Source organism: Alosa sapidissima, chromosome 5, assembly GCF_018492685.1.
Source record: "Alosa sapidissima isolate fAloSap1 chromosome 5, fAloSap1.pri, whole genome shotgun sequence".
NCBI classification, from domain to species: domain Eukaryota; kingdom Metazoa; phylum Chordata; class Actinopteri; order Clupeiformes; family Clupeidae; genus Alosa; species Alosa sapidissima.
Genome location: NC_055961.1, coordinates 31,387,029 through 31,407,947, shown reverse-complemented (window position 1 = coordinate 31,407,947; position 20,919 = coordinate 31,387,029). Strand labels below are relative to the sequence as shown.

Below are 20,919 nucleotides of genomic sequence, written 5' to 3'. Positions count from 1 at the left end.
TAAAACAGAAAATAAAAATATATAACTAAAAGGAGACTTGTTTAAACATATTTGTTATGCTAAATTGCACTATGCTATAGATAGGCTGTGTGCAAGGTTTAAGAAATGCTGCCTCTTCAACCGAACCTCAGAGAATTTCTTGATACGACCACCTCTTCATGGGGCGCATGAAGCATGTGATCAGATTGTGCCGCGCTGTGATTTTCTATTGGCTGAGATTCCTTGCCAATAGTTAGGCCTATGCTGCGTTCCCGTACTTAGGTACCGACTGGACGGCAGCACGAGAAGTCACCCAACAACACCATGAAAAATACTAATGCCAGTGGGTACTAGGCCCTACCACATTTTGAATTGGCTTCTACATTTTGTATGCCTCTAAATAGGCCTGGTGCATAGATTTGTGTCCTGAGAGACTTGGGAGAATGCCACTCCGGTCCCATGCTATGATGCTAATATAAATATTTACACGACTTGAATTAATAAAATGTCCTGTTGCATAAAATCAGTCCCCCTTAAATGGAAAATGTTTTCTGAATATCCGACTTCATTGTGACTCTGACAGATATTTTCATTTTGTGCGAGTTGTAGGCTTACACTCCCAGCTTCTCTATCTAAGAGAGCGGGTGAACGCAGCATTAAATCTCACCAAAGGGCTCTCCCTGACATCGGTTTGGGATTGGCTTTGGTGTGGGTGTGTTCCTACCATTCAGCCTTCGTACGTGAATCGCTACACGTACAGCTGACACATGACTTCAGCTAGTAAATTCTCGAGTGCTATTGGCAGAGAGCACTGAAGACTACATTGAGCTTCTTTGCTATTGGTCAAATATACAGGTTTCGTTTTTCTAGTCTGGTTGTAATTGCAAGTGAATGCGGAAGTTGTGGAGTGTACTGAGTCACCGTTGTATCAGCTGACTCTTTCTGAGTGAGTAGCTCAATTGTATGCTATTTTATATCATTTCACATTGTAATTGTAAACATTTCAGTCTTAGCAGATAGTAACGTTACAGTGGTAAAAGACGCATGGTTATCGTAGAGTTTGTTATGTAGTAACAGAATGGGTGAGGGTTCTCCAGTCTCCACATCGCTACATTCAGCTGTCGAATGATAGCTAGCTTAGCCACCTAGCCTAATGGACCAGCAAAGAAGTCTGGCGGCACAGCACACAATTCGCCCTCCACCCGGCATGTCGGTGCTTTCATTGACTTCCCGTTGTTTCGTGGTGTGGTTGATTACCAAATGGAATTGTGCACCTCGACGAGTGGAGTGAACTCATTCTCCCTCAAAAATCCCATTAAATCGAGCATTTTTCAACATGCGGTTACGTAGTGAAATTAGCAAGACAACGTTAACCTAGTCCTAGCCGCTAAACACTCTCCCTGATTATGTGAACACGAGTGAAGGCGTGCTAACATTTAAACAATACCGGTGAGCCTATTGTCATCGCTACCACACACCACTCTGTGAGTGGACCATACAATTATTTAGCCTAGCTTCAACTTCAGTAATTTACAGCTAAGTTGGTGTCAGCAGGTGAACATTGGAATAGCGCCAGCTTGGTTGGCTGCAAATTGGGCGTCTTAATGGTTTCAGCGGATATTCTTGCTGGATGGAAGTAATGTTACAAAACGCTCGTCTGCGTTCCTTTACTCAAAACAATGTAAACTAAAGAATTCGCCATAATTCTTGTGTTTTGGAAATTGTAAGTTATTGCGTTTTTGCTAGTTAGACTTCTAACTCGCCTAGCGCCAGTTCTGCTATTTGTTTTGGAACCCCACAACTCAACATTACCACGTGTGAGAATAGGAAAGAGTGTCCAGTTGAAGGGGATCTTACTATGCAGTTTAAAATGAATCCTAGCTACATGCACGGTGTCAATCTGGGCAGCGCAACCTGTGCACTGGCTGAAATGTCTAATTGATGGATAACGATCATGTTACAGGTCAGACTGCACTTAAAATAGCCCTTATCCGTGACACTGGTCACCCGCACAGGATCTAGGTCTGCTAGTTATTCACTGAAGTGTGTAGGTAACTTGTAGGCCTACATTGTTATAATATTAAGCCTAAAGAATACATGTATGACAGAGATACTGCTGGTATGGCCCCTTGTGTGTATGATGTAAACACACTGTGGATGGAATTGGCAATCTTAACGTGGTGAGCGGTGGAATAGCCTTCAGACATCAAGGGGTTTAAGTTAATATATGGTGTATGTACAGTGGTGTCCGTCAGAGTGGACCGAAACTATCCCTCTAAAAAAGAGACAGATTTCACACGTGGAAGATCAGCTGTTGAAGCTTTTTGATAGCTGACTCGTCTCACTCTTTAGCTTTGAGAGGTGAGAGTCATATGATGGTTGGTTGGTTGGTGCTGTGGTGCCTTCAGTGTATGCAATGTACAGTTATGGTTAGTTTTGTTGCATCAATATATTGTGTTGTATTGTGATATTACAAAAGCAGATGTAGTGTAAATATAGTCCTCATAAAGGGTGCGTACGATGAATGTGGAGAATGTCTCACCCTGTGGCTTCCAAACCTCAAATTATCTGTATTAGGCAGGTGTTTCAGTAGTACCTTTCCAACAACCCCCAGAAGTGCAGCTAGTGATACAAATTAATACTATGTAGAAGGTTGTTTTGTGTACAAGTGTTACATTTGTTCATTTTACCATATGACTCAATGTAATAATTTATAGGTGAGGTGTCATGCAGTTGTAGGCTATTCTTTCTCTTGATATCTCTTCCGGTATAGCTAGTTCTTTCTAACAATTAGTTAGCCTGATTGTTTTACGACATGGTTATCAGGGAAAGGTTTTGTGAGTAGGCAAGTTCACCTCCTTATCATCTGCAAATTGATGTAGGATAATATTTACAGTGTGGCTGACTGTCCTCTTCCTGTATCTCTTTATAGATAAGACTCATCTGGGCCCATTTGAAAATATTGGTATTTTGTTGTCATGCCTTGAACTTTGCAACTTCTGATAATTGAGAAGGGCAGAGATACCTCCAGAGGATTGTCTGCTTAGGTATTTTACATCAAGTTAATATGTCCACTACAAGTTTTGCCTCAGCTGTTGGAGCTCTCTTTAGAGACCTCCAATATTAGAAATACTAGAAGTGAAACCGGGCAAAAACAAAAGACTTCTTCAGAAAAATGAAGTGGAAATCTCTGACCTATCCCAACCACAGAGTTAAAGAACAACAATATGTTGCATTCGATAATTCACTGACTTCTGCTTTTTGTCACTGACATTTTAGATGAGAACAAACCCCATGACCGATGGCGGTATTGTGTGGACTTTCTGTGGGATTTTGGCAGCATTTTACTGGGATAGTCCGCCCACAGAATCTTAATAAATAATCTGTTAGGATTTTAAGTTCTGTATGTAACATTGTTGTTGAACAATTACTGAAAATCACTATCAACAAATCCAACCTCTAACCTTAACCATAAATTGTTAACAGATTGTCAACAGGTAGATTGTTGATAATCTGAGATGTCTGAGGTAAAATGTGACGGGATTTTAGGTTTGGTAATTTTTCACTTATATTCCTACTGCGCTGTGTGCCAGAAGCATCAGAGCAGACCTAATGTAATGTGATGTGCCTATGTCAGTGATTTCAGGTGACTGTCCTACGTGTGCATGGTGGGTGGGTACAGTGAGACTAAAGCCTATGAGTGTAAAGGCCTTATTGAGGCAACAAACCATTTCTTCAAGGTTCCTTCATTGTTGTGGTTGTTGGCCTAATTTCACATGTTCAGGCTGGCTCCTCTTCCTTGCATCAGTGCAGAAGATGGACTATTTCAGCATTCCATTTGCTTGGTAAAATGAAGTGTAGATTTCTCAGTCTTTCACAGGAATGCTTAAACTGCTGATTCACTGCTTATTTACTTATTTACCTTCTTTTGTATTGTTTAGCAGATAACACACATTGGCTGGTAAAAAACTCCCCATCGTCACTCTAGGATTCCTTTGTCTGTGTGTCTAAAGGTTATTTTTATTGAGGCATTAGCTCTTTCTTGGGCCTCTCCTTGAGCTGTTCCACACCACAATAGGATGAGGAGCACAGCTGGTGTCAAAAGGCCTCCTGGCTGCTCTATGCTCCTGAGGTTCTTTGAAGTGAAAATGTCCTTTAACAATGCAAAGCAGTTATCCAGCTCATTATTATGCATGGTTATTATAACAGGCACAGTGTGTGCATGATATGAATGAACTTTCTGTAATCTTAGGCCTCTACAGTGATCACGCCCTCACCGTACTCACTCAAGTGTTCAAAAAGATAAACCAAGCAGCAGACTGGCAAATGAATGGGCTGAGACAATCATATACCTGCTGCAGTGAGTGTGCTAGGATTCAAATGAGGTCTTGCAAGCATGGACCTGCTACTGACAGTGTGGGAAGAGGAATCTCAGCTATGTGGTGGGCCAATCTAGACTGTCAGGTACCTGTAGTCATATCTAAATCTCGGTGTGAAAGTATTACATTTTACTTCTAGTTCACTTTTTCAGCAGTACTCAAAACTATAGCCCAGGTTTGAGGTCAGGTAGATTTCATTTTTTTCATCTTATTTGATTAAGGTCTAACAGTGTGCATGTTTGCCTTCAGTCAGTCTGCATTTTTGTTAGTCTGTGAGGAGCTGTGTTTTGTTGCCATTTAGCAGGGTCCATGACTAGTGGTTGATCGCAGAAGCTCAGCCAATGGCAAAGTGCATGGTCTGGAAGTTAAAGCAGCTTGTTATGTGTCCATAGGGAACAAGTAAGAAGGTGTGGGTGTGTAATAGAGTGAGTGAGTATGTGTGTGTGCGCAAGTGCAAGAGAGAGAGAGAGAGAGGGAGAGCGCGAGAGTGAGAGACGTCACAGCCTTGATTCTAATAGGAGCGGGCAGGGGAGGAGTGAGCTGCCACTTTGGTAGCGAACTAGCAGCCCTCCGTCTCCCAGCAGGGAAAAAGCGCTGAGGGAGTTTTGCCTGGGCTAACTTTTATCTGCAGGACATAGCCTACGTGTAAAGTACTCAAAGCTTGGTAAGAAACATCAGCCGCTCGCTGGGTAATGGGGGGGGGGGGGGTGGATATGAGAGTAGCATTTCAGTGGTGGTAGTTTGAAATGCTAGCTGACTTTTTCCTTTCCCTTTGCACAACTTGTTCAGAGGGGGGTGTGTCAGGGGATAGAGAAACTATGGGGAAGTTAGGCATGAGAGGCTAAGGCAGCTGAAACACATGGGTCAGAAACAACAGTTTGCTGTCTTAACTGGCGACTGGTCATTGAGTGGATATTCAATGGCAGTTTGAATGTTAATTTTTAAACCTCCGTCTGCATCATGGTTACTGTGAGGTCTGGTGTGCCATTGCCCTTTTGCTTAACCATGGATTTGACTAAGTAATCAAGTGCCTTATCAGTCATTTGACATGCGGTTAGCTGTGAAAATTGCAAATATTATCTTTGTCCTTGGCAAACATCTTTCTGTTAGGCTTAGACTTAACTGTAACTCAGACTGGATTTAGTCTTTGGATTGAGGCTGGTTAGTTTGAGCCTTATGTGGGGGCTGCTCTCAGAACCCAAGTACAGATTGTGGAGAAACGTGTGGGCCAAAGTTTTGGCTACATGTTCATTACATTACTATATGCCTTTTATTTGCAAACATAGGCCTATATCAAACATTGCCAATGAATGCATTGCGTTTAGATACCACAATTATGTAAGGCTAAGTTTCAAAGGGCAGCTCTTTGCACTGGAAGAAAATGGTTCTGTCATTGTTGTGAATGTTTGGCAAGGCGCTGACCACAACTCTGGTCTATGCTACAGCGCCTGTGCTGCGGCCGGAAGCCTCGGATATGGAAGTAATTTCATTGTTGCGTGGTCATTTCCTCAGCAATGCTGGCAGTGGCTCCGGATTCACTACGTTTTTATTGTGAATTCCTTCGAGCAGAGCTACAAGCTGATGCAGGAGGCGCCTCAAGATCAGATTAACTTGTTACAAGATTGAACATGCTGTGCCTTGGCCTAAAGCAGTACATATCCATATTCCACACTAGAAGGCCATGCACAATCCTCTATGGAGCTCTATGTAAGCCAATAGGCTATCCAAAGTCTGCTTGCTTATCAGTAGGGCTTTGACTTTTGCCCAAAAATCATATTCGAAGTTAGTTTGTTTATTAATATTAAAATTCGAATATATTCGAATATGTATTAATAATATTTTAACCATTAAATGTCTTCAGTAAGACCGATATTGGTATCAAACTTGTTCTGTCCACCAGAGGGCAGTGTATCAGTCAATGTCAATAGACTAGTGCACGAAAGGCTGAGTATTTATGCGTGTGTTAAACTTGTTATTATTGAGCATAGGGCTGGGCGATAAAACGATAGCGATATGTATCGCAATAGACATGTAATCGATATCAATAAAAAATATGTTCGATAGAACATTCATAATCAAAAGCAACACACACCTCCTGCCTTACCTTGTCCATAAATAAATAGGCTAAACAGGCACGTGCAGAGAAGGGGGGCTACAGGGGCTCTAGCACCTGCCCTTTTGCCCCTTTGATGTCCAAGTGCCCTTTTGACAAGACGCGTTTTTTACTTTTTAAAATTTGTAATACTTCCGCTAGTTCCCATGTGAATATTCGCTAAAATGTCTCATTAATAGTTTGTGAAATTAGAAATTTACAAAAATAACAATTTTCTGTGTTAATTGAAATGCCTTGCGGCCACCAATCCGTGACGTCATACATTCAGTGAACTCTCAGAAGGTGCACGCAGGCACAGTGCTGCAGGAGACGTTTGGGAGCACGGTAAGGTCACTTGGCAGTTAGCCTATCTGAACATGCAATAGTATTCAGCTTAGAGATAGAGAATAAAATGTTTAAAGTTGTTTCATGTTTAATGAAGTAGGCTATCAAACCCGTTTTAACCATGTCATGGTCCATCCATTTCAATAACCTGGCAGCTTCGAAAATCTAAGGCTGAACGTTCATAACATATTCTGTTTAGGTTACTATGTTATAGTAGCTTAGGTTAGTATACCTAGTTCATAAAACAGAGTAGGCAAACCTTTTCTAAATCGTCATAAGCCGACGACATAGGCTACTGTAGTTGTTTAACTAACCCAATTCCACACGTCGTTCTCTGTTTACAGCTACATTACGTGTCATTTCACTCAGTGGCCACACGCACAGCACGTGAATCTGCAAGACACCAGCTTGCTAATGGTGGTAGTTCACTGTGATAAACATTAAAATTATAGCCTGACAAGCCAGACTAGGCAATAACATATTTGCTGCCGCTAGGGTGCGTCTAGATTTCTAGGCTATTAAAATTAGCTTTGAATTTAATCAATAAGATGGAAGATGTTTTATTTTGATATAATTTGCATGTAGCCTAATGTATTCTCTATTGGGTTGTAATCAAAATTAAGTTTTTAAAGTTAACACGTTTTCTGAAAATTTTGTTCCATGTGCCCTTTTTTTAAAAACTTTGAGCCCCTGCCCCTTCAAAGGTCTCTGCACGCCCCTGAGGCTAAATATATCTTGCATTGTAGTATGTCAAACTCTATCAGAGTAGGCGATAGAAGTAGGCCTACCTCAACACACTCTCCTTGCCCCGTGCACTCTCTCTCTCTCTCTCTCTCTCTCTCTCTCTCTCTCTCTCTCAACAGGCGCATCCTTCCTCAGCATGCACATGTAATCCAAACATTAATCGTGCAAGACGACTGGCTAAATTGCTATTAAATCCGGTTAGCATCATTAGCACGCTGCACAAATTTGTTCAAAACTGTTGCATTCAAATTGACTGCTAAATTCTAACCATCTCAATCCCGATGCAAATGGAAAAGTATTCCAAGACTCAAACGGGCCTGTCCCAAGGAGAAAAAGTATTAATTGAAAACGTAAACACACGTGGGGAAACTGAACAGTCTAACCAGTAGAAAGCAAATTAGCAAATTAAGCTAACGCAAAGTCCTTTTAGGCAAGTCCCTCCACTCGGCGGCCATATAGCAACGCTTTTTGGGCACTCATCGGGCATCCTATTCAGCAGAAATGCGCGTGCGCAAGGCTTCACGACACCAATCTTGCTCCAGCGGCGAGTTCACAACACATGATTGGGAAGATGTCTTCACAACACACCATATGATTGGCTCAATGTATTCGCAACACACCACATGATTGGCTCAATGTATTCACATGTCGACGTTTTGCGGAGGAAGGGTCGGGATATTTGTAGATGTTTGCGTTACAAACTAACCCCATGCATTTCTATGGAGGATTTTTTGAGTGCTGTGTCTCCTCATTAGAAAGTCTCTAGCTAACGTTACTTTGTTTACAATATTTCCAGGCTTCAACCAGTGCTGCTTTTCATTCAGACTTATCTGCACATTTATTTATTTGAGTGTTTTTCATGATTGTGTTGCCATTTCTTTTCCCTGTTTGCTTTGATTGATAACTGAGGTGATTTAAAATCAGAGGAAGGTTAAGTTTAAAATAAAAGTGTCTATTATGTCTATGTGGGAGCTCACTAAGCGTGAACCAGCCAGGATGCCAACGTCACCTACAGGAGCCCAGATGACCAATAATAGCCTTGCTAATAAGCTCGCGATTTTACTTCACCAGGCATGAAAAAAACCTCGGAATCTGAATTGAAAACAACGTTTACAACCAAATACATTTACAAACAATTATCTCCATAGGCTACAGGTTCGAATATTAAGAGATCCCTAAAATTCGTTCGAATATCTTTAATTTTTAAAATAATCTAATTATATTTGAATAACGAAGTTCGGAGTCAAAGCCCTACTTATCAGGTTGCGGACATGGGCTTGCCCTCTCAGGGCAGTAACATGACAGTCAAAGTGAAACCATTAGAAAATGAAAGTGTTTCTCTTGGTGAGAGATTCAGCAACATGTGAACACCCACTCATCTTGGGAAATGATTGACTTGTAGTTTACATTGATGCACTGCATGCATTGAAAATTAAGCAGGATTAATGTCCATTTCTCAGCCAAAGCCTAAATACTCCCCATGACGAGTTGTTTATGTGTCGTGACACTGAACGCCTGATGTTCAAAGAGGTATTCTGGATGAATTTGTGTGAATTCACTGCATCAAGAAGCACAGTTAAAGCTGCAGATGGATGATTGATAGCATTTTATGGACCTGTTGCATATTATTAGTCTGTAAGCCATCCGAAGGTCCTCGTATAAATCACTTCATGTAAACATGACATCATGAATTTCCCCTTGAGGATCAATAAAGTATCTATCTATCTATCATTATCCTATTGACTGCAATTATCCCATCAAAGATTTTCTTTAATTAGCCAGAGTTAATTAAAGAAAAGTATTGCTCTGTTTGGTGAATCATGAGGTGGTAGTGCAGTGCCTGTGGTATGACTTCACATTAGTATGCACAAGTCATTTAGTAAAAGCAATGCTAGCAGACACAGGTTCTGTGGTGCCATATCACATGTCGTAGAGAAGTGTGTGGAGAATGTGTCTGTAAAGCCCCTGCCTTTTCTTCTTCCTCTGTTGGTGACTGCTTCCTAAAAGCCACCTGCTCTTGCACAGCTTTCACACACACACACACACACACACACACACACACACACACACAAACACCTGTACAGACACACACACCATCTACCCCTCCACCATAGCACCTGGGGTGCCTGAGAGAAAGTTTTGCTTTCTCTTTCCAGTAAATCTGTGCTTAGCCTATAATAGGATCATGGTGGCGGGTGGATGGGGTAGGGTGGGGTAGGGTAGAGCAGGGCTCGGCTGAACTCGACTCCTCTACGTGCCCGTGTTGTGGCATGTGTGTGTGTGTGTGTGTACGTGGGCACCCAGTGCCCCGCCCTGCCCACGCTGGATAGTATTCTGTGCTTAATTTGGGCGTTTCAATTGGCTTGTGCTGGCGGACGTCTGGACGGTCTCCCGATTTGACTCGCAGGTTATCCAACTGGCGTTTTCATCCATTCACAACAGCACCTCCTAAGCTGTCGTGTGTGTGTGTGTGTGTGTGTTTCACAACTACAGTTGAATGTTTACCACACGGTGTGTTCATTAGAGGCTTTTCAAAACGGCATGCCGGTAGAAAAGGCTTAGGTCAAATAGTTGGTCTATATACAGTACATTGAATCCTGATACTGGCCTTGACTCTCTGTGTACCAGTAATGTGACCGTCGGTATTATCTGAAATGGCAGCAGCCTTACAGTGTGTATAATGGGGTTGCAGGAAAATATCTAATTGAAATATCTAATTGCGACACATATTGCGAATATATATATATTACGATCATCAGAGGTAACAAAATTAACCATCCAAACAGAGTTGTGAGCTGAACGATTAACTGCTGCTGCCCTTGCAATTAGCTAAATGCATTATTTGAAATTGCGGTTTTGATTGAGTGTGCAGTCCTAGTGTATCGTCTGACTGTGTGTGTGTGTGTGTTTGGCAGGAGAGGCTGCTGCTGCCATACCAGAGCTGTGCAGTGGGAGGAGAGCAGGAGCCCGAGCAGAGAGGGTCAGTGCCCAATACAGCACAAGCCATGGTGAGTCTCTCTCTCACTCACTCACACACACACACACACACACACACACACACACACACACTCACACTCACACTCACACTGACTCTCAGATACATGCACACACACACACACAACACTGACTCAGACACACACACACTCTACACTTAATAGTGTTAATTTTGTCACCTATTTTTAATTTAGTCTTAGTCTTAGTCTTGTGCGAAATGTCCTTTTTAGTCTTTGTCATATTTAGTCATTCAAATATCATTTTTGTTAGTCAAGTTTTAGTCAACTAAAAGTCTCGTCATTTTAGTCTAGTTTTAGTCAAAAGAAAACTAAAGCTATCTTAGTCTTAGTCAGTTTTAGTCAAAACATTTCAGTCTTTTTTTATAACAAATTATTTCAGTCAGTCAGTATGTTTACATGCACAGGTAAGTCGAGCTACAGTTATAGCTCGGCTGGGATTTGACCATAGACAGTAAAAGATTTGACTGGACCACTGTCATGATCTTCGTAGACCAGTGTTTCACAAAGTGTGGTCCGGGGACCACTGGTGGTCCGCAAGCTATCCCAAGTGGTCCACGAGCAGACGTGGTAAAATATAATATAGATGAGTTGTTTGCAATATTGAACCAACTTGTATGTAAATTCAAACAGTTCTACAACACTGTCTATGTCAGATATGCCAGTTTAAATCATATGAATCCTCTGACACAATTAAGCAAAGTGCAAAGACAATAAGCAAGGTGGTTCAGTGAGTATTGTGTAGGCTAATATACTGCTAGGTCTATTTTTAATTGTTTTTTAGCTAGGTAGTCCGTGCGTTTCTTTTTTATTGATTAGTTAAGTGGTCCTTCATCTGAAAAAGTTTGAGAAACACTGTCTTAGACTCAAATATGAATGTTTACTCCGCCACGCTAGATGGCGATATGCGCCCAAACGCAACACAAACTCTCTATCTTAGTTAACTTGCTAGCAAACTTTCCATATTAGCTTACTTGCTAGCAAACTTTGCATCATCAGTGTAACTAGTTAAATAGTTGACATTACTTGCTGAACATTTTCGTATGGACATTCTGGGGGATGTTAATTTGTATATGTATGAGAGAAGCTTCAACTTCTGGGTATGTAGCATTGTGGCATAAAGCCTAGGTAGTTAGCTTGCTAACTCTGGCAGAAATCTCCGGTGTTCTTGTTCCATGTAGTTTTGTACAGGGTTGCAGCAGAGAATGTCTAGTTGCAGCAACAGCACGTAGACTAGCCTACAGGAAAGCTGCTGCACATGAACCATGAACTCATTCGGATTATTTTGAAAACGTAACAGCTATTCTGGCTTCTCATTTTTTAGACGAAAATGAAGAGAGATTTTATCTTAGTTTTTATTTCATGCAAAACATTTTAGTCTCGTCTTTTTTCGTCAACAATAATGCATCTTAAGATAGTCTTAGTCAGTGTTTCAGGACATTAGTGCAGTCTTGTCATCGTCTCGTCTTAGTCATGGAAAAAAAGGTTGTTGACGAACATTTTTTCTCTAGTCTCTTCTGACGAAATTAACACTACTGCACTACTCTCAAGAAGACACACACACATGCACACACACACACACCACAGTGACTCTGACACACACACACACGCATGCACACACACACTCACCACAGTGACTCTCAGGCACATACACAACACTGACTCAGACACGCACGCACGCACGCAAGCACACACACACACACACACCACACCACTCTCAAGACACACACACACCGCTAAATGCCATGGTGAGTGACACACATCACATACATAGCCAAAATGCACACAACGGCACAGAATGTGACGACACGCACACACCAACACACCACCAAGCAGCAGCATCCTGACTCCTTTGGTAAATGGAACAGAACGGAACTTCAATACCATAAGTTCAAACTCGGCATCATCTTCCATCACACACTACCGCAAACTCGGTGACCCAGCGAAGGCGTCCTTGAGCGATCGCAGCTCCGTGTTGACACACCTGAATGTCCCATGGCCCGGGCCGCCTGTGAACGGGGCCCATGAGGGGAAGCCCGCTGTGCAAACACGAGCCTCGCAAAAGAAAACTTCCGTCACAGTCGCGCCGACACACGACCGACCCTGAGGAGGGAGCGCTCTTAGCGGTGTAAATAAGCTGGCTGCGCTGAATCACGAGGCCTGTGTGCGCTTAGCTGAGGTGCGAGTTTGGCAACTGGTGCGTGTCAACACCTGTGGTGAGACCACAGCACAGCAGCCGCATGAGTTAAATACAACTTATTCCTCTCTGTGGAAAGGTGAGGTACACCCAAAGCCTTAATGAAAATTAGTCGTGTGTGTGTGTGTGTGTGTGTTCGGACCTTTAAGCTGTGCCATGATGCAACCTTTGGCACTATGTGTTATTTACAATTGGATCCTCTTGTTTACTCTACACACAGCTATCCACTTGGGTGTTCCTCACTGTCTACTACTCAGCTCTTTAGACATTCTCTATCTTTGTTTGAACTTTAGATTTACAGTTACCACCCTCTCTCTCTCTCTCTCTCTCTCTCTCTCTCTCTCTTAGTGCCACTCTCTCGGGTCCTCTGGAGTCGCCCTTTTACTGCCCGCTTCCTGCCTTTCATAAATATGATCTCCTGTGAAAGCACCATCAGCGAGAGAGAGAGAGCGGTGGATGTTTGAAAACCTTGATGTTGTTGGCCTGCAGCAGAGCCAGGTTATAGCCTGTGCCGCGTGTGCGCTGTGAGACCTCACGTCTCATCAGGGCCCGCTGGCTTGATTGAGGTCCAGACCTGGGCGCTAGACTGCGCTAGACAAAGCAGGTGGCTCGGTACTCAGTATTTACCTGCTGTCAGCCAGCCAGACTTTTTTTTTTATTGCAGCATGGCATTTTTGAAGAGAAATGTGTTCTGGAAAGCTGTACCAGATGTGGGATGGCAGCACCTCACCACATGCTGTGGAAATGATGTCCAGACGAAGTCTACAAGGGCACACTGCTTTCGACAGGAGTGATTTCGAGGACGTTTCCTTGTCATTCTGTGACTTTGGCGAGCCAGCACTTTCAGAGGAGAGCTTTTCTCGAGTGTCTTTCAGCATTGCCATCTAGTGGCCAAAAGCAGAAACGACACTCTAAGCATCCAGTTTAGGTGGAGCTTCAAGTTGAGGGAGTGAGTAAAAAAAAGTGCCATGCTGCTTCATGAAACACTAGGGTTGTATCTCTTCATGGTCTTTTTCTGTGCCTCTCCGTTGTAGCCAGAGCTTTGGGAAAGTACTGTGAACACTCTACTGCTGCAAGTAGCCTAACCATCTGTGTTTGATGCAGAACAGAGGAATTGGCTGGTTTTTTCCATTGCGAGGATTTTGTTCTGTTCCGAGAGATGCCCACGTTGAGGTCCACTCACTGTGATTGTTAAATGCTGTAGCGAGGTCTATAAACAATGAACCCTCTGTGCTCACGCCGTCCTTGTACATTCATGAGTTGGCGCTTAAGGGTAGTAATGATTGCTGACTGCTACAGTGCTGTGTGTAAGCCTTTACTGGAAGCTTTCAGAAACCAGTTTTCATGTATTTAACTCTGCATTGACAGTATTCAAGAAACGAAGAGCACCGTATTTTTCAGAGGCGGAGTAGTTGAGGCTTACAAGGAGGAGAGAACTGTAATAACAAAAAAAAGAGCAATACTTAAGCGCCTGCTTCCGAGACCTTGCTTGGCAGAGAATAGCCTAACTGACAGTGTACAAAGCACAATTAAATAATTCACTGGACATCACGTATTGTATTGACTGCTTTGAATGATGCTTTCTTAAACTAGCTTACCTTGTCACAGATTGAGTGGGCCATAGAATTCTTTGAGAATCCCAAATGTAATTTTCTATTTTAACGCGGGTTCTGCAGTTGTGGGCCAAGTTAAACTTTTTTGCGCTCCATCATCGGAAGGGTGAATGTCGGAAGGCATGGGTAGCCTATTGGACATTTCGGTGCACATTTGGAAAATTTAATAAGTGATGCTGACCTGCCAGTTGGTGAAACTACACTTTAATGATCCTCGTGGGTTTGTGTCCAGGAAAACGAATGAAGTTGCGCAGTAACTGCTTTGGCGCAAGGCAAACTTTACGCACAGACCGACAGCTTGCCGATATGCTCTGCGTCTCCAACACTACAAAAACTCCCAGTCGGAGAGCGTGTGTAGCCTATTAAAAAAATATTTTATCCCAAATGCTATCAGCATTCTTAACCAAACAGTGTGACAACATGCATACCCGGCTGAGCTGTACAGCTATATTTAAACGTATTTATTAATTTTCTATAGGCTATGTTTCCCCTTTTTTGTACTGTACTTGTACTTGTTTTAATTATATCTTCAATGTGTCTGAGATGTTATTTGTCCATTTGTCTGGTGAGCCAAACACAAATGTCCACTATGGTGTAGGCTAGCTAGCCTACAATAAAGATTTATTATATTCTATTCTAATCCACCATGCGTAATGTAGGAATGGAGAATGTTTTTGTTTTTCAAGTAGCCTATATTTAGGATTCAGTTGAAAAACTCTAGCGCTCTTGAAAAACTCGTTTGGAAAAAAATGGATAGGCTATCGTGATGTCGTGGTCTTTTCGCCCTCTGACAGTGAATTGCACGGATGAATATTACATGATTTTGTGCTTCTTTGTCAATCCGACCTTCGTCAAAATGAAACGCCGTTGTGTGACAAGTGTAAAAATAGCGGCCTGATTGAACATGCACTGAAATAACCGAACATAATTGAACATAACCTGAACAAAACCTACCCCCTACCAGGTTAAGTTCAGAGCCTATGTTACCATAGTTACTTACATAGCCTGATCATTTTTGAGCTTTCTGGAACTGAAATCCCAGGTTTACTGTTTACTCTGGGTTTACATACCCAGTTCAGTTCAGAGCCTATGTTACCATAGTTACTTACATAGCCTGATCATATTTGAGCGTTCTGGAACTGAAATCCCAGGTTTACCGCTAACTCTGGGTTAACATACCCAGTTAAGCCAGTAAACCTGCTTTCTGGAATACCCCCCAGGCTCTAACCAGTAGTATTTGATGAGCTCACCATCCCCAGTGTCTCGTGTGTGGGCTGGGCTGTGTGGGCATAGGCGTTATTGTATGCCAGTCCCTAATTGTTTCTGGGGCCCTTGGCTCTGACAATGTGCCCAGCGATGCGCTGCCAATGTGCACCCATGCCCTTCCTGTCTGTGGATGTTGTCTCTGAAGAGCACGTTCAAGAGCCCTCGCTGGGCAGTCTCACAGTATGGGCCCTAAAAGGCTAAACGTGATGCACATTTTCTGTATGCTTCAAAACGAGGTATGTCCGCTATACATTGAAATGTATTGTATATGTAACAGGGAAACCACATGTGTTACCCAATCCTAGTCATCCATGAACATCCCGTAGCCTGCATGCTGTATGTGTAGGTGACTGGAAAAAAGGTGTTACTTGACAGTGGTTCAAGTCCACAGGTGGGGGCTTTTATGACACAATTTTATTTTAGCGTCTTTTCCAACAGTGCTTTAATCTGACCCTGTGAAGCAAGATTTAATCTCTCATTTTCCTAAACGGACATGCCTTTGTGCGCTGCAACAACAAAACCCCCATATTGAATTCAGGCCGCCTGTTTGCTCTCTTGTCAGTCGGGTTCTGTTGCGTGGAAAAAAGGGGACAATGAGGTCATTTTCCCTGGCTCTTGTCCTCACACACACACACACACACACACACACACACGCGCGCACACACACGCACACGCACTCACACGCGCATACACACCGTGCTGTGTGATGGCGCTTTGGTGCTGCAATGAAGTGTGACCTGCTGCTGCTGCAGGTAAACATGAACCTTTGTAAGGTTGTGGCACATGATGTCATCTGGTTACACAAGAGCTGTGTGTGTGTTTGTGTGTGTGTTTGTGTGTGAGAGACGGAGAGGGAGTGACCGTATGCATGTACTCCCTCTTTTTTTTTTTTTCTGAAACAAGCCGCTCTGTTAGTCTTGCACATACCGTCCAGGTCAAATGTCAGCCAGACGTGGGTCATTTGAGGTTGCAGGTAAAGCTGCTCAGATTCAGCTGGGTGTCCCAGTGGAACTGATTTGAGGTGCTAACGTTAGTCAGGCTGAGAATAAGGGTAGGTACAGTAGGGCTGAACAGATATTTCACATGCACCAGTTAGTCTCTCTGCACAAATTCTCTCTTTTTTTGGCTAGAGCAACGTGTTAAATGGCACTGTACTGACATTTAGCTGAGGAGTGCAGAATGAGAGTTGTTAGTTTTTTTTTTGGGGGGCGGGGGTTCAGGGTTAGACACCCACACAAACACCTCCTTTCAGTTGCAAGCATTTCTTTTGTTTGTGGCCTCTGTACTTTTTTGTGTGGGCTCATTTCAGACCTATTTGTATTTGAGGTATGAGATTGTTATTTTGGTGTGTGTGTGTGTGTGTTTAATGGTTTATCTCTCCTCTCTAATTTATTCGTTCTTCTAATTAAGCTAGTTTGAGTTTAAAGATGAGCTTTGTGCTTTGACTTTGATGTTCTCATTGCTGCTCCTCCTTAGAGCCTGCGTGTACTGAGAATTTGATGAGCCCTCTGTACTATGGTGTATGGTTAATGTGCCTGCGTGCACATGCGTGTGTGTGTGCTTGCGTGTGTGCTTGCTTGCATCTCCTTTGGAGAGTGTTGAATGTGCCTCACCTTGGCCTGATTTCCGATTTCCAGTTAATGATTATTGACTCAGGCAATGTACCCGTGTCGGATCCCTGTCTGCATTAGCCTGCAAAGGGCAAGTTGGAGGCTCCGTACACGCTACCCCTGCCCTGCTCCATGCGGTAGGGTTGTGTTGGATTGGAGACTATTAGGAGACCCTGTAGCTGGGGGTGCTGAGGCGGTCATGTAGCCCTGTGATGTTCTGCCCTGCTGGGGATAAGAGTCACTGCCCCCCCCCCCTTCTCCTCTGTGATATTAATAAAGGCTATCTGTTACAGCCTTGGCAAAGGGTTTCCAGTGTGATTCACAGGAGGATATCGGTCTGAGCTAACACACACGCGTGCACGCACACACGCACACACACGCACGCACACACACACACACACACACACACACACACACACACACACACACACACACACACACACACACACACACTGCATGCACATATGCACACACAGATGCAGATGCATGTACAGCAGACGGCATCGTGTGTGTGAGCCACGTGCAACTCGGGCGGGGGGAGGCACAGCCCTCACCTCTCCTGACTGTTCTGTGTGTGTGTGTGTGTGTGTGTGTGTGTGTGTGTGTGTGTGTGTGTCTGGATGGCTGCCACAGGGGTGTCTCGACAGGGGCTGAGGCAGCAATAAGAGCAGTAGCAGCAACAGCATTGCTACAGAAGGATGGGAGGATGCCCTCCTTTCCCTAAATAACAGGGCTACCTTTGAAAGCCGTATTAGTAGCACAGACGTGTGTGTATGTGTGTGTGTGTGTGTGTGTGCGTGTGCGAGAGAGAGTGCGAGAAGGACAGAAAGAGTAACACTGCACACAAACTCTCTGACTGACAAACTCACATTCACTCTCCTTGATTAGCAGCCTTCTGTGTGACTGCTCTGCTCTACTCTACTCTACTCTACTCTACTCTACTCTACTCTACTCTACTCTACTCTACTCTAACTCCCACTCTACTCTACTCTACTCTACTCCACTCTACTCTAACTCCCACTCTACTCTACTCTACTCCACTCTACTCTAACTCCCACTCTACTCTACTCTACTCTAACTCCCACTCTACTCTACTCTACTCTACTCTAACTCCCACTCTACTCTACTCTACTCTACTCTACTCTACTCTAACTCCCACTCTACTCTACTCTACTCTACTCCACTCTACTCTAACTCCCACTCTACTCTACTCTAACTCCCACTCTACTCTACTCTACTCTACTCTACTCTAACTCCCACTCTACTCTACTCTAACTCCCACTCTACTCTACTCTACTCTACTCTACTCTACTCTAACTCCCACTCTACTCTACTCTACTCTACTCTACTCTAACTCTCACTCTTCTACTCTGCTTCACTCTACTCTACTCTATTCCCTCTTGTCTCCATGATCATGTGCTCCCTCTACTCTACTCCACTCGTCTCTCTCTCTCCCTCCCTCTCTCTCTCTCCCTCTCTTGTCTCCATGATCATGTGCTCCCTCTACTCTACTCCACTCGTCTCTCTCTCTCCCTCCCTCTCTCTCTCTCCATCTCTTGTCTCCATGATCATGTGCTCCCTCTCCCCTTTCATTTCCTCATATAGAGCTGCATGCAGCATATGCAGCACTCACATGCACGAGAGAGAAGCATGTAGGTGTTTTATAGGTTTAGTGTATACTTAACGCTATACATTGGAATGTAGATCAAGTGAATTTGGAACTGTATCAGGTGCAGCATGGATAAGTGGGAGGGTAAGACAAGTCAAGCACCACTTGTCTTCTACCCGTAAAGAATTAAATCAAGGGTGCAGCCCGTATATATTTACAGTGTATGCAATGATTGGTGCATACAAAATGGATTATGATGGTAACTGCCCATCTTATAGTATATATTTACAGTGTATGCAAGATTGGTGCATGCAAAATGGATGATGATGGTAATTGGCATTCTTATAAGAGCACAGAATATTTGTCCATCACTAGTCCTAAGCATCTACCGGTATACACAGGGATAAAACACTGACCGACATTGTAAAGGCTATTTATTGTATGTTTAGTGTTAGATACTGTGGAGGATGCTAAAAGTACAATTTGTCACTTTGGATAAAATTGTCTGCTGAAAACTATAATAATAATAACTATTAATACAAAACAATAAATACATGCTACAATTGTTACAATATTATGGTGAACTGGCAGTTCCCACAAAACATCCCTAACTCAACTTGCTGAAAAGACACCCTAGAGAAAAGAAATGGTGAAGAAAAGAACTGGCATTATGTAGTCTAAAGCTAGTCTTAAGGAGCTACGCTGTGACTGTCATGCTTTATGGGCTATCTGCCCCCGTCACTCTGTAGTATAGTGTAGTGTGCGCTGCGCTTCCATGCGTGTATCCCCCCCCCCCCCCCTCTTCCCCCCCCCCCCCCTCTTCCCCCCTGTCACGACTCAGGCTCTAGCGAGTCACGCTTCGCATGCTAGGGGCTACTCCAGTGCCGTCCTTGTCCTCCCCTCCATCCAGAGAGGGAGAGGGGGAGAGAGAGGCTGGCAATCGCTTGATTGTGTGACGTGGAACGAAAGCCAGAGATTGGCGTGGATTTCCCATACACCACCACCACATTGTTTCGAAAATGTTTTCCGCGATGCATGCGTGCGATATGGAATGTGTATGCAAGCGGTTCATGACTGTATCGGCAGCTTTGAAGATCCATCGGACCATCTGTATGCGTGCAGAGGCTCATTAAAGCGGACATGGTTGCGCTATATCCCGCTTGGCTGCCTGGAGAGATTGCTCGTGCATGTCACGTTGAACATGCTGAGGAGGGGTTGGGGAATGGCTGAGGGGTGGGGAGGCTTACTGCACCAGACCTGTCTCAGTGCGCTTGACTGTCAGAGAGGGATGATGGGTAACGGTGAGCTTGTTTCAGTTGGTGGGGAGTGCTCTGCATTTGGAAGATTGGCAGAGAGATGAAAAGAGAGAGAGAGTGAAAGAGAGCGAGAGAGCGAGAGAGCGAGAGAGATTGAGGCAGAGAGAATTGAAAGCGCCTCACCCTACTGCAGCTCAGTTTGCTCCTGATTCACAGCAGCCAGTAGACAGAGAGGGGGAGAGGGAGAGAGAGAGGGAACAAGGGAGAAACGGAGAGATGGAACAAGAGGGAGACAGTGAGGGAGGGGCTGTGTGAGTCGTGCTGCCTGATAATGCTGTGTCATTGGTGCACGCTGCATAAACACCCTACATACAGTGTGTACACACACACACACACACACACACACACACACACACACACACACACACACACACACACACACACACACACACGCGCGCGTTCTCCTCAATGCTGTTATGACAGATAGCACGTTTGACCCCTGGATGCCTATAATTAGAGCATCATGGAAGTGTGGTGGGGGACGGGAGATGCCATTTATGGTGTGTGTGTGTGATGGGAGTGCTACATCTGAGGGGAATTGTCACACTTAAAATTGAGTTCATCAATTACATAGATTCTGTGTGTCTGTTTGTGTGTCTGTGTGTTCAAATGTGACTGTGTGTAAGTGCGTGTGACCGCAACAGGACAGCAATAATCACAGATTATTTCTCCCAGCATCCCTGCAGCTCTGTCTGTCTGTCTGTCTGTCTGTCTCTGCTGCTTGCTGAGGTAGCATCCTGGTTCTGTGGAGATGTCGG

The 20,919-nt window shown here is 43.8% G+C and overlaps 1 protein-coding gene across 6 annotated transcripts in view; it reads left to right on the top strand.

Moving 5' to 3' along the window:
- The first annotated feature begins 822 nt into the window (after positions 1–822).
- The window catches only part of mtmr4 (myotubularin related protein 4), a 61,135-nt gene continuing 41,038 nt past the window's right edge, over positions 823–20,919 (top strand). For 3 of the 6 annotated variants that reach the window (XM_042093459.1, XM_042093458.1, XM_042093457.1), the window contains exons 1-2: positions 4,402–4,443; positions 10,455–10,547. In XM_042093459.1, coding sequence (XP_041949393.1) covers positions 4,417–4,443; positions 10,455–10,547 — 120 coding nt within the window. In that variant the 5' untranslated portion in view covers positions 4,402–4,416. Of the gene's footprint in view, positions 941–4,401; positions 4,444–4,871; positions 5,023–10,454; positions 10,548–20,919 lie in introns of those variants that run through there. The other 3 variants (XM_042093460.1, XM_042093462.1, XM_042093461.1) reach the window with 3 other exon arrangements.